The sequence below is a fragment of the Berghia stephanieae genome, chromosome 12 (genome assembly GCF_034508935.2).
Source record: "Berghia stephanieae isolate SIO BIC M18660-M18661 chromosome 12, UCSD_Bste_1.3, whole genome shotgun sequence".
Taxonomy (NCBI): domain Eukaryota; kingdom Metazoa; phylum Mollusca; class Gastropoda; order Nudibranchia; family Aeolidiidae; genus Berghia; species Berghia stephanieae.
Genome location: NC_088371.1, coordinates 16,699,924 through 16,714,923, shown reverse-complemented (window position 1 = coordinate 16,714,923; position 15,000 = coordinate 16,699,924). Strand labels below are relative to the sequence as shown.

The 15,000-nt window shown below is 39.3% G+C and overlaps 1 protein-coding gene across 1 annotated transcript in view; it reads left to right on the top strand.

Annotated features, from left to right (window-relative positions):
• The window catches only part of LOC144958373 (uncharacterized), a 14,865-nt gene extending 3,143 nt beyond the window's left edge, over positions 1-11,722 (top strand). Inside the window, exons 2-3 of the mRNA XM_078890345.1 lie at positions 3,544-7,231; positions 8,777-11,722. Of these exons, the coding sequence (XP_078746471.1) occupies positions 3,636-7,231; positions 8,777-11,582 (6,402 nt within the window). The 5' untranslated portion in view covers positions 3,544-3,635 and the 3' untranslated portion in view covers positions 11,583-11,722. The remainder of the gene's footprint in view (positions 1-3,543; positions 7,232-8,776) is intronic.
• The last annotated feature ends 3,278 nt before the right edge of the window (positions 11,723-15,000 follow it).

Here is a 15,000-nt window from a genome sequence, read left to right as displayed (position 1 = left end):
TCAGTAACACCCAGGCAGGTTTTAGAAAAAACAGAGGGACAAGAGACCACATATTCAATTTGCGTCAAATTATTCAGAAGCATCGAGAAGTAAATTCTGGCCTCCACACTTGTTTTATAGACTATTCGAAAGCTTTTGATTGTGTTAATCATGAGAAACTATGGGAAACTCTCCTGGAGATGAACTTTGATCCTAGAATTAGAAACCTGATAAGATCCCTCTATGAGAACCAACAATCAGCGGTACAACTAGAAAGCGGAACAACAGAATGGTTCAAAGTTACAAAAGGAGTAAGACAGGGATGTATTCTATCACCCCATTTGTTCAGCATTTACACTGAAGGTATAATGCGAGATGTGGAAAACGATGTCAGGAGAAGTAATTACAACGAACCTAAAATGCAAGGTCTACCCATAAAAGATCTGAGGTACGCAGACGACACTGCACTATTGTCCACAACACCGGGGGGACTAGAGAATCTAATAACATCTGTAAAGGAACATAGCGAGACCAAAGGCCTTAAGCTGAATATAAAGAAGACCAAAATCATGAATACTGACAAATGCAAAACAGATGCCATCATAAAAATCAATGGAGAAGAAATAGAAAGAGTAAAGAATTTTGAATATCTTGGAGCCAGGATTGAGTACAACGGGAAATCGGCCCCAGAGATCAGGAGGAGACTATCAATGGCAAGATCAAAGCTAGAAAAGATGAATAATATCTGGAAAGGGCAGTGCATTCAAACAAAAATCAAAATCCTCAAAAGTGTTGTTTTCCCAACTGCAACATATGGATGCGAAGCATGGACTATCAGCAAAGCAGAGAGCACAAAGATCACAGCTTTTGAAATGGCATGCTACAGAAAAATACTCAGAATATCATGGACTGAAAAACAAACAAACAAAGAAGTCCTGAGAAGGATCGGAATAAAATCACCAATTCTTCTTCAAACTGTAAAGAAATTGAAACTAAACTATTTTGGCCACACGACTCGCCACGAATCATTAGAAAAGCACATTCTGCAGACAAGGGTAGACGGCAAGAGAGGAAGAGGTAGACCAACAAGAAGCTGGGAACAAGATATATGTGAATGGCTGGGAATGACAGCAACTCAAGCAAGTAGACTGGCGGAAAACCGTAATCTGTTTCGCAAGAAAGTTCGGGAAGCAACGTCCTACGCAGGATCAGCTGACTAGATGATGATTTGTAAACATTTGAGTGTGTTCCTCTCCGTAGGAACCTGTGCTTGTGTCAGGGTGAGACATTTTGGTAATCTCAAACTAAGTACACTGATAGTGGGCTCTTGGAATCTACATCTGTTCCCTATTTAAACTAATTCCCCCATGTCGTACTTTTTCTTGGGTGGTTTATTAATTGTAATTCTAGAATGTTTTACTTTCCCATTTTCTTCCTCTTTACTGGCGCTGATGTGACCGAAATGTGTTGCAAGCGCCGTAAAAATATTAAAAACAAAACAGCTCTAGCGCACAAAATTGTAAAACATTATCAGCATATTTGTACACACACCCATTTATTTATACAAGCGAGCACACACACAAAGCTCGACTGCGATCAGGGTCCCGTTGAAAGGGTCCTTTTGCCTGTGACCGAATTAGTTTGACTGAATCGTGTTTGATACAAATATGGTACGAAAAGTGCTCGACATGTAGTAATGGAGCGAATTATTATTTTTTAAAAATATATTTACCACAATGTTTGAGACAGTCTACATTAATGTTTCAGGCTTAATTTGCCATCGTCAGGACTGAGTTGTTTTGTTGACTGTTGTTGTTTCTTGAAGTGGTTCCGGTTTAAAGTTGATTAACAAGAATTTACGCCGATGTGGACACGTTCCGTACATCTCACTTTTCGTGTTGAGTGTGGCTTCATGAGGGTGTTTGATTATAGTATATTTCTCTTCCAGGCATAAGCTACATTGTTTTGATGTTGGTGTGTATCCTGTTGCTTTAGATAAAATTTTCCATGAAATGTTGTGGTCTAGTTTGTTGTCTTTTAATTTCCAAATATGTTCGCTGAGTTTTGTGGATGTTTTTTTGTTAGTGTTTCTAAATGTTGAGGTGTGGAGGTTGTATCTTGTTTTGAAATTATTTTCTGTTAGTCCTACATATTTTTCTTGCTTGTTTGTTTTAGTTTCTGTGACTGTGGCTTGGTAAATTAAACTTGATTCTAAGCATTGTTTGTTTAGCGGGCAATGTATATATATATATATATATATATATATATATATATATATATATATATATATATATATATATATATATATATATATATATATATATATATATAATAGATGGATGGATGGATAGATAAGATAAGAAAAGGCAGATAGACCGACACTACCAGATAAAGAGATAGATAGTCGGTAGGTTGGCAGATAGAAAAACTCGACCTATCTTTAAATTATACTTCTCTGTCATTCTTTCACTAAATCATCCTCCTTCTCCTTCTCCTTCTCCTTCTCTCTCTCTCTCTCTCTCTCTCTCTCTCACTCACTCTCTCTCTCTCTCTCTCTCTCTCTTTCTTTCTTTCTTTCTTTCTCTCTTTCTCTCTCCCACCATCCATTCCTCCTTCTTTCTCTCATACACTCACACACACACACACACAACACACACGTGCTTTCTATGTCATTCCTTCCCGCTCATCTTCTCTCTCTCTCTCTCTCTCTCTCTCTCTCTCTCTCTCTCTCTCTCTCTCTCTCTCTCTCTCACCATCCATCCCTCCATCAATATATCTGTCTACTAGCTAGCAATCTGTCTGTCTATCTGTTTGACTTTCTTTCTCTCCGAACATCTGTTTACATCTCTCTATCTGTCTATCTATCTATCTATCTACCTATCTGCCTGTCTGTCTGTCTGTTTTTATGTGACTCCCTGTTTATTTCTATTTTTTTCTCTAGCCATTACATGAACTATTCCTCTTTAGCTCCAATCCCTCTCCATGCCAGATGGTATAGACAAATCATGGGATGGAAGGCTGCAAGGATCTATCATTGTAAACAAATTATATCATGATCAGCTTAATTTAAGTAGCAGATGACCCATAAAGGTTTTAGGTATCCACCTCTCAATCTATCTAACTGTCCTTTTGTGATGTGTCCATAGCCCTACTACAGTCGGCCATGGTTGTGTCCCATCTCTTCTTTCTTCTGTGATACTGACATTAATTTAAAGTGTTGCAAGTGTAAATATCTAAAATTAGATCTTATTCTCACCTACCTTATAATAATAGTAATAATAATAAAATAATATATTAATAATAATAATTTGATGATGATGATATGATGATGATGATGATGATAGTAATATTAATAGAAATATTAATAATGATAATTATAAATATGATAATGATAATGATAATGACAATATTAATGCTAAGTATAATAATAATAGTAATAATAATAATAATAATAGTAATGATGATGATGATGATAATAATAATGATAATATTAATAGTAATGGTGATGATGATGATAATAGTAATGATAATAATGTCACTGACAGATTACTTTGATATTCACAGGTGTGAGAATACATTGGTGTTGGCCACACCACCACCACAACCATCATTGTTGTGGTCATTGACTCCACCTACCACCATCGTTAGATTTTGACATGGGACAGCAGCTCTCAGCAGCTGGAGCCGAAGGGCAAAATGGAGAACGATGCACAGAAAAGTCTATTCCAGTTGCAGCTTGGCGACGAGCACAGCTGCAGAATAGTCGAGAGTTACAGCTTGAAAACAGCAGATCATCAGGAGACAATGGAAGTGGCAATAATGGAGAAGGTGGTTTGAAATCAGGTTCACCGGGCAATGCTGGAAAACGGCCTAATATGAAAGATGTGAAAGATTTTTCCTCCAAATATCCAGCAGCAAAAATATTTTCTGGCCCTGGAGTTGGGTCTGGCTCAATAGGCGGTGGGTGTGGAAGTTCTGAGAACAGTTGTGGTAGCGGGGATGGAAGTAGTGAAATAGGAAGCGGCAGAAATTCGTCTAATAGTGCGGATACAGATTTAGGTCGTATGTCTGTGAGGGCTGCCATAGACTCCTTCATTGAGAATTGTCTGTCGGCAAGGAGTGATCCTCCTACAGGACCCCAGGTCAACTTGAGTAGCATTACTGGCATTATGCACAAGAATGATGATGATAAAGTGATAAATGATAAAAACGTCCCTGATGATGATGAAAAGAATAACTGTGATGAAAATAAGAGAGATAATAAGGAGAACTTGAATGACAGAAAGAAGGAAGGAGAAAATTCAGTTGAACAAATGGACTCTTTATCTTCGAAAGATGACAATTTGGTAAGGGATATGGAGAATAAGTGTAAAAATAATACTGTCGATAAAATTAAGAATGGTTCATCCTTCAGTAATATTGGAGAGGATAACGATAGAATGAATGACAATGAAGGAATTCTTGTGATAGACTGTGATAATGACGAAGATGATAGTGGAAATAATAACAATACTAGTGAGAAAAAGTCAAATATTGCCACAGATAAAAAATCATCAAGTGCTGATAAGGATGACACAACAAACCAGTCCTCCAAGCAGCCTCCAATACCTACAGATTCACCTCATGTCATTGATGTGGATAATGAAGACTTTTCCACACCACCCGGTGTTCTATTTCCAAATGGGAGAAAAACACAAGCAAAAAACACCAATTTTGAAAGTTATAAACGCCAACTTGAAAAGAAAACTTTTAGTGATTTTCTACAGGATAGACTAATGGCCCAGATTGAATCCAATGAACTTCAATCCAGAGGAAGCAGTAACGTTTTATCGTGGGAAGTCTCCAACTCTAACACAACACCTAACAACCCTCCTACATTGTCTGTTCCTGGAAAAGGCTCATCTGCCACCAGTGCAGGTCCTGTAAGGTTACAGACCCTTATTGACAAAGTCTTAGACCAATCCCTTAATAAAGACTCCAAAATCGTGAACGTTTCTAATAATAAATCTACTTCTGCTGCAGTAGCATTACCAAATGTCTCAGCTTCGTCTTCTTCTTTACCTTCAGCCAGTTCTGCCCCTGCCAAAGGATACCCCAACAAATTCGAAGGGACAACCAGAGTTAAAATAAATACAATGTGTTTCAAAGAGCACATTGAGAAAGTTCTAGAGGAGAATTTCAGAACCTATGGGGAGGAAGAAAATGAAATGTATGGAAAACAGAAAGAAGAAAACAAGTCTGTGCCTGATAATTCAAAAAGTCCTGATATTGAATTCATCAAAGAATCCACAGTTTCTTCGGAAAATAGCAATCAGAAATCAGGGAGGAAATTTGATGATGCTAATGGAAGTGGTAACAGTGGAAGAGTCGGACCAGATGGCACCATAAGTGTTCAGGATATTGTTGATCGTGTGATTAGCCAAACTGAAGTTATAAGTAAACTTTTAACGCCAGGACAGGAACAAAATAAATCTGGTTCAACAGCATCAGCTCAAGACAGCTCAAATCGTAACACCGCAGGAAATTCCAACTCAACAAACAGCCCGTCCCAAAAAGCTCAGGGTAAGCAAAGTAAATCTGATCAATATCCATCTGGTGGACCCAGTGGTAATTCATCTCGGCCAGGGCTATCTGGGAGGAAAAGAGGCCGGCCTCGATTAGGAAGTCCAAATCGATCAACGAAGAGTTCAGACAAGAATAGTCACAACAATGAAAGCAGGAGTCCTCTGCAACATCAACGAATGGGATATCCTTCTCAAAGTTTGCCACAAAATACATTATCATCATGTTCATCTCAAGTTCGGGCTAGATTGGGGCAAGGCCCCCCACCATTGGATTATGTGCCTCCACAAAGACTTCCAGGCATGCCAGCTCTTGTGAGCCCACAAGGTGTCATTCCTCCACCTATTTCTTATCATCAGAACCAAAATCATCCCGTTTCCTCCCACCATCATTCACAACAGCAGCAGCACTCACCTTACTACAATTCTGCACCATCTCACTCCTCATCTGCATCATCAGGCCCATCTCAGTCATCTTTACCCAGCATTCCTCGATCCAGTCCAGGCTCATCCACAACAGCATATCCATCTCATCCACATCATAGGAATTACCCTGGTGGGCTGACAGCCCACCATCATCCCTCAGCCGGGCATCAGGGGCACCATGGTCCACCACAACCACACAATGCCACTCACCACCCAACCCACCACTCTCAGCAAAGATCAGCAGGATCCCCACCACCCTCACTTCTCCACAAACGTTACCCAGACGCCCAAAACCCAGAGAGCAAACCTTTACCACTTCTTGTTATGGCAGATCATGTAAATTCTGGAGGGCCCGGTCCCAGCCCAGCCTCTTCCAATCCTCATCCTCTCCATCACCACCACAACTCTTCAAGTCCTCGGTATATTGCAGTCTCACACACTCCGACCCCATCTTGCTCATGTGAGGTTTGTGTCGAGACCTTCTCCTCCAGAAATAGATCTCCTTCCCATCACCAGCACCCTCATAATCCGCAACAAAGAGTCCCTGGCAGTAACGCCCCACCACAGCATTCACCATCATTATCATCGGCATCATCAACCTATCCGCCATCTCTAGGTCAACCTAAACACTACATCCAAAGACAAGACGTACATCCATCCCACCACCACCCCAATCACTACCATCCGTACCACCAAGGAAATCCAGCTTCAACTAGACGAAACAGTTTCAGCAATGGGGTTAATAATCCGACAAAAGAACCTCTAAAGCCAGTCTTCCCAGCGAACAGTGGAGGGAAACAATTCCCTCCTCAAGCAATCGTTCCAAGTTATGTTGTATCACAGCGATTATACCAAGATCCCTCATCTCCAGGTGTAACACCTTCAAATCCTTACTCCAATTCAGATCATCATGAAGATGAGACATTTCGTAGACGCTCTTCCTCCTTCACAGACCCATCAAGACCATCCCATCTCAACTCATCCCAGTATCCTCATCCCCCCCATCATCTTGCTCACCACAGAAAACCATCTGACGACAATTATCTACCAGACTCTGACCGTCCAGTCGACCTCCGACCTGTTGACCTACACAAACCAATGTCTAGTCATAGAAATCCTCAGTCGACTCCCTTAGCTGCTCCCTCATCTTCCTCTCCTCCATTGGATAATGCCCAACCTCTTGACCTGTCAGTCAAACCCAGCTCCAAGAAGATTAAACCTGTTGACGCTACCTATCCAGAGAGAAGGATGTCACATAGTGACTTGTAAGTAATGATACACAGACACACACACACACACAAAGGAGAGAGAGAGACAGAGAATTGCAATTTAATTTCATTGTTCTGCGGCTATGTGGTCTAGTGGTATGATACTCACTTTGGTATCGGAAAGTCCTGGGTTCAGGCCTCGCTCGGTGCATAGTTGAGTCCTTGGAAAAGGTTCTTTACTCACATTTTCTCACGGTACTCAGGTGTAAAATGAGTACATGGTCGTTAACAGCATTGCATCTGTCCGAAAAAACTGTAATATCGCCTAACAGGCATCATGTTCTGTCCTACATGTTAAGTGTTGCTGTTGGCCAGGGACCCATTGTCAAGCGCTTTGAGCAGTGGATCTTGTGCTATATGAAAGGCTCTAGTTATGAACTGGTCTTGTGGCATCGGTTTTGTCCTGTTGCAAAGTTAAGCTATGCTGCATGTGGGGAATAGGTAGATGACGATCATAGAAAAATTCTGGCCTCTAGGACTCTTCCCCCCCCCCCCCCCCCCCCTCTCGTTTGATAAAACTCTTTACACATATCACCACATTTGACGAAAGGGTAGTTGAGTATCTGCCTATTGGCAGAAAGATATTTACACAAATGTTTTTTTTAGGTGCAGTCCCTCTTCAGCATACACAGTGAATGTATTTCGATTTCATTGTTAGATAGCCATATCAGAAGGAGGGTTTTTATCCAAGATGTCTGTCGTCTATACTTTGGACAACATGGGTAACTCTTGACATCAGACGTATGTTTGATGGATTATCTATATTTCCTCATTGGATACATATCATATAGGCGACAATATCTAAAGATACTGCGCTGCAGAATGATTATGTTTTTTGTTTGTTGGTTTGTTGTTTGTTTTATTGTGTTTTTATTATGGGGGGGGGGGGGGGGGGTGGGGGTAACATAAAGTTTGTTTATCTATGCTATGTCCTGATTTGGAACCTTTTTATTGTCTTACTTTTAATATTGATATTTATAGGGCTCTGGTTAAAGATTATTTTTGTATTAAAAGCCATAGAAAATTTACAAGTTTTTCTGAATTGAATTTTGACAAATGGCCAAGGAACTGAGAACGTGATACTAAAAAGATTAGCTTATTATTGTCTCAAAATCGAGTGGAGGAGAGAGGGTGAGATGGCCAGAATAGGTAAGGCACAATGAGCCTCAGTTTCACATCTCACTTCTTTCCTTTAGCAAGAAACTTAAACCCTGTTGTTCTCTTTGCAGTGCTTCACTGCAGTTGGCGCCTGAATTATCTTAATGTTTTCTTCAGATAGACCTATAATTAAAATTTGCCTTGAGTCTGAAGGGAAATAAAGGAAATTTTAGATGATTTTTTTTTCTCTTTCTGTCTTTTTTTTTTGTGGGGTGGGGTTACTATTTCCCACATTTTTTCTACCTGAAACTAGTGAAACTTTTGAAAAATAAATTAAACCATTTTACAGCTCTTCAAAACAATTTCAAAACAGCCCCATAATATGAGAACATAATACTTTTTTTTCTAGGCTTGAATTTTATTGTGTTTACTGTTTCTTCACAGAGACCCTCAGGGCCACAACAGCGGGCAAGCTTCATATCCAGCTCAAAGTTTAGACAACAACGTCGAAAGGAATCTTCCCTACCAAAAGCAACCACAATTTCAGCATCAGAGCTACCACCATCACACTTCACCTCCATCAATGAAAGTTCCTTCTCCAGGAACAGTGGTACCACAGCCGCACAGCCATGATGGATCACAGCAACTCCGCCATGGTTCAAACCCCGAAGGAATATTCCATCCATCTCACCTTAAGCATATCGAATCGCCCACTACTCACCCTAGTGGCAGCAACAGCGGCAGCAGCTCTCATCCTCACAATACTTATTCTCCTTACCAGCAACCTCAAGGCAGCAATAATACCACTCCACTAAACCCAGGTGAATCTTCCACTCCAAATACCTTTATCCCCGTCCCTCCACATCTCCGAAGGAACAGCAGCAGCAGTGGTGAGAATCCAGCACAAGAGGGTAGATCTCATCATCATCGACCTGGGGACTCTCCATATTTGGAATCAAACCACGCCCCTAAAGCAGACTTGGACTTACCAATCACCCATGCTTACCAACCTCATCGAAATCCCGAAGATTGCCCCCCACCATCCTCTTTGTCTTCTACTCCTGATAACAAAAGCACCAATGGTGATTATCAATATCCACCACCACAACATCAAAGACCACCTCCGCCACTTATGAAACCATCTACTCACCCTGCACCACCAACCCCACCCCAACAGCAGCAGCAGCAGCAACCTGGTGCTCCACCTTTGACTACAGCACCAAATAACACCAATAGCATTAACAACGATGATCAGGATAGTCTCAAACATGTCTCTCGACACGAACCTATTCAGAACATCATTGGCAACCATCCACAGAATGACATTCTTTACCTCATCTGTAAATTATGCAGACAAACCTATGGCAGCCCTTATGGCTTCAGGAAACATTTCCGCAATCAACATGGCTTTGAACCAAAAGTTGAGCATACAATTGTTCAAACGATATCTGCTACCAAAACTGCAATGAGTCATAACAATATCTCTGAAGGTGGTGGTGGTGTAGGTTATGATGAACCAAAACTTGGGAATTCTGAAGACAGAAATAACAGTCAATATCCTTTAGACAGACAAATAAAAACTGAAAATCCTGACAATTGTTCAGTGGACGACTTCAATTCCAACCAGATCGCAGCTTACAATCGTGCACAAGAGCATGTGAAAATTATTTTCAAGCAGGGCAGTGGTGAAGGGAGTCCTGTAAACATGGAAAATGCTAAGGTTTTGGAATGCCCTGAATGCGGGCAGACTTTCCAACTCAACGATTTTGGCTCATACAAACGCCACTGCCGCCAACACAGTATGGTTCAGAGTTCGGGGCCGTTCTCGTGCCACGACTGTCATCGTTCTTTCGCTGAACCAGGACAGTTGGAACAACATCTGAATACCCATAATACCTTTACTCCCAGTGTTTGTGGAATCTGTCGCACCTTTTTCTCCTCTCCACATTATTTAGCAGAGCATCTCCAGGCTGCGCACGGTCATGTTTTGCCATCAGAAGCCATGAAGAGCCCTGGAAACAAATCTGAATCATTGTTAAGTCCTGGCAGTGGGAAACAAGAGAGACAATCCTCAGATATGCCTCAGGTCAGTCAGTTTTTAGATATTCAGACACGAATTGAACACGCACTCTTGTTGGAAAATGAATTGGAGAACAGCAGTGCAAACCGATCTTTCTCCAAAAGTCCTGTTGAGCCTAAATCACCGTCTGCTAAGCCATTGGCATCGCCAGTCGCACAGAAAAGATCATCACCACCTCTGTCCTTCCTGCCACCTACAAAACGTCACAAATCGAGTACTTCCAGTTCCCCAACATCTTCCATGTTCACAGTTTTAACTCCTAAAAAGTTGGAAGTTCAGAAGAGACCTGCTGATCCTGTCGTCTCCTCTGCAATTCCAGATAGTAGTTTTGATGATCGAACAAAACTGACAAGTTCCACAACTGTCACTACAGCAGTTGATAGCAGTAACTCGTTGAGCAATAGTAGCCCCATTCCTTTCATCAAGTTTCCTAGAGACTCGAGTGGCACTCCTATACCATCAGGTCGTAGAAGTGAGGATAGTAATAAAAGTTCTACCAAATCTCCGTCTATTGGGGATATGAAAACCGGCAAGGAGTCTGAGAGATGTGCATCTGTAGATTCAAACAACTCCGATTCAAATTCAAATATTTCTAGTTTTTCAGCTTCTATAACCTCTTCCCCAAGCGTAGACGATGATGCACAAGTATTTTATAAACACAAAAAGTACAGCCGACATTTAAAAAGACGTCTTTCCGGTGAAAATAATATCAATAGTAACAGTGGCGGAACCGGAAAAGAGGCAATGGGGACACCGCCTTCTTCAACTGCTTCAGATTCTAAGATGCCTAAACAAGATAAGAAAAATATCAATGACAAAAAAGGTGTTAATTCTAGTTCAGTTCATAGTGGTGACAAGGAAACAAAGGGCATCTCTTCGGCTATATCATCATTGTCATCGTCAACAACATCATCATCTGCATCAGCTGTGAGTTCATCTGTCAATACAAGTGTTCGAAAAGAGGATTGTCAATCATCGTGTTTAACCTCATCCTCATTATCAAAATCCTTCAGCTCACAAAATAAGAGCTCAAGATCTGGAAAAAATTCCAAACAATCTTCCTCTCCCTATAACAAATTTGAAAAGGCTGGTAAAGTTGTGAAAGACAAAACTGACAAGAATAAGAACAGAGATAGTGATGTGAAAAAGAAGAATGAAAGTAAGGTTTAATGAAAGTGTTACAAAAGATTTTTAGAAAATAACAACAGTGCCAAAAAATGAAAGGGCAAGAAATTACTTTGATATCTTGATGTCTATGTTCAGATAAAATTTAATTCAACTACACTGGAATCCTCATAAAATCAACACTCTTAAAGTCGACTTCAGCTTAAAGTCAACATCTTTTGTTTGCCCAAAATGTTCTTTTCTTCATCTAAGTGTGCTCCGTTGATAATGGATAAGGTCAACCCTGCTTACATTTAAAGTCAACTTATCTCTCTGGTTCGGAGGTGTTAGCTTTATCAGGATTTAACGGAATTATTCCGACTAACTCCTTCTTGAGGTAGATCGACATCCAACACAGATTGGTTGAAAAGAAAATAATCCAATTAACCTAAAGTGTATTTATGTATTTCTTGTTGAATTGTATGACGATCACAGGTAACCGCAAACAAAATTTATGGTCAATGAATCTATTTCTCAATTCCTCTCTCTTGATATCCCTCTCCGTTGTTTCTCTCTGTCACTCTTCATTTCTATCTTACTCTTTATATAGCGCATTTGCAAGGATGCAGGTACTTGATGATGATGATTTATTATTATTATTATTATTATTATTATTATTATTATTATTATTATTATTATTATTATTATTATTATTATTATTATTATTATTATTATCATCATTATTATTATTAATTATTATTATTATTATTATTATTATTATTATTATTATTATTGTTTTTGTTATTATTATTACAAAATAGTAATTGATGATGATAATGATGATGATGACAATAATAATAATAATAATAATAATAATAATAATACCATCTATGACAACTGTAACACCAATAACAACAACAAACATATAAAAAATGTAAACTCCTCACAATACAATAATGTTTGTTTTTCCTATTTTGTAGAGTTATAATATCATAATGTATCCTTTCCTTTGGGGATCTCGATAGTTTATTTGATAGGGCACTCGCTCCACGCGCAAAGCGACTGGGATCGATCGAGATATTTTTCCCCTTTATCCCCACGTCAATCCAGCAGTGATTGGGTAGCCTCTATTGACGGAAAGTACATTGCGATAAACGGTTGTCCGATCCAAAGGGTAGCAAGCAGTTGCTATTATCTGCAGAAATCAGGATAAGCTCTATGGGCTGCGATAGGCTGTTGTCCGATCCAATGGGTAGCAAGCAATTGCTGTTGTCCATAGCTCTTATGGGCTGTATGGATAGGTCTCCTTCATCAAAGCACTCAGTCTATAAATAGAATGAAGTTTACGTCACTCGGGTCTTTGTTATTTTTTTTGGTTTGTTTTTTTGTTTTCTTGCCATCCGCGTTTATGAATAATTCTCACTTAGCTGTATTAGTATTATCTAGACTATAAAAGTTCATGGTTACACAGAGATTTGTGTGTTGGTCCGTTATGCTTCCAGATGGCAATGTTGAGAGGTTCTTAGCCAAGCGCATGCCAGCTATCTGTTTGAATACAGAGTACATTAAGGGTCACCATGTCAACATGACTGCACACCTTTATCATTTAGTTTGACGCAATTTACCATCTTACTTTATCTAATGACAAGCGCGCGCGCCCACACATTGACAAACAAACACACGCGGGCCGCACGCACGCACACACACATACACACACACACAAACAAAACAAACACACACACACACACACACACACACACAAACACTAACAAAAACAAAACATGCTGCTCGGAAGCATTTAAAATATTGAGCGTTTTAGGGGGGGGGGGGGGGGGTTGGTCGGGGGTCTCTCTATCTCTTTCTCTCTCTTTCTCTCTCTCTCTCTCTCTCTCTCTCTCTCTCTCTCTCTCTCTCTCTCTCTTATCTTCCTTTGTGCCTCTCTTATATCATCATTTGAAGAGTTTATCGACTTCTACTATTACACCAGCTGTTTCATATCTTCCCAATGTTAGTTTTAGGTGATTTTTGTTTTTATTTTTTCAATGTAAACTATGTAAACCATCTCTCTGCTGTGTACTGATAGATATTTTTTGTTTTGAATATATCATCATCATCATCATCATTTTCTTTTTCACCCTGGATCAGGGTATATGCCACAGACAAACAGTTTCCATCCTTCTCTATCCCGAGCTAAATGGTTTGTAAACATTTGAGTATTCCTCTTAGTAGGATCATGTGCTTGTGTCTGGATGAGACTTTTAGGTAATCTCAACGCTGATAATGTGCTCTTGGAATCTACACCTGAGACCTGATTATTTAAACCAGTTCCCTCTTGTCTTACTTTTTCTTGGGCGCTTTCAATTGTAAATATTAACTTTTTTTGACTATCCCATTTTCTTCTCAACAAAAATAAATTGTGGAAAATAAATTCCGCAATTAATTCTTTTATTTACTAGTAAGATTTAAGTTAAAAACTACTATTATTCCATGGTTTTTATTTACTGTCTACCCCCTCCCCCCCCCCCCCCCCCCCCCCCCCCCCCCCCATTTCACTCCACTCTCTGTAGTTACTTTGTTTTATCCTCTTTTCCATTTGCTTTTTCTTCTTTTTTTAATTGAAGATGTTGTATGAAGAAAAAGATGACTGTGTTGGTAAACAACCCCCCCCCCCCCCCCCCCCAAAGAAAAAAAAAAATCCCACCACATGTGGATAATATTATTTTCAATCCCACCACATGTGGATAATATTATTTTCATAATCCCAATATGCTGTATAACATAAAATCGAAATCTTAAAAAGTTAGTCTGACCTTAAACCTGTACAAGTTGGCTTCGCGTTAACTCCATCCCGATCAAGCAATAATTATGTCTCCAATTATTTATCTGAATACATCCACAACATATTGATAACGAAACAGTTTCACTAAGACTAAGAAGAGAGCAGTCGTAACGATGGGAAGCAAAACTGCCTCAAATCGATAATCGGATCAGATTTTTATTTTTGGACACAGCTGGTTAAGGTGATAAAGATAGAGTAGCTAGCGTCAGTTTTGAAATCAAATTGTAATGATATATATATATATATATATATATATATATATATATATATATATATATTAATATATATATTATAATTATATTGTTTTTCTTTAATGTTTTTTCTCTAACACTGTCTAAGTAAGTTAATCTTTGAGAGGTGATAATTGATGCTTCCACCTAATGGTCATGTGACCTCTTGTTGTTATGCCTGGCCTGCTGTTGACATGAATGTTTGTTGTTTTTTGTTTTTTTACTATTGTCTTATAGTATGGCTCTCGGGTAAATCAATCAACATACAGTGCTTACACTCTAAATCCAAAGCATACAAGAAATAAAAACCGATCCCTTTCAGTGATTACTAATAATATTGATGATGATGATAATAATGATGATGATGTTGATGATAATAATAATAATAATAATAATGATGATGATAGTAATAATA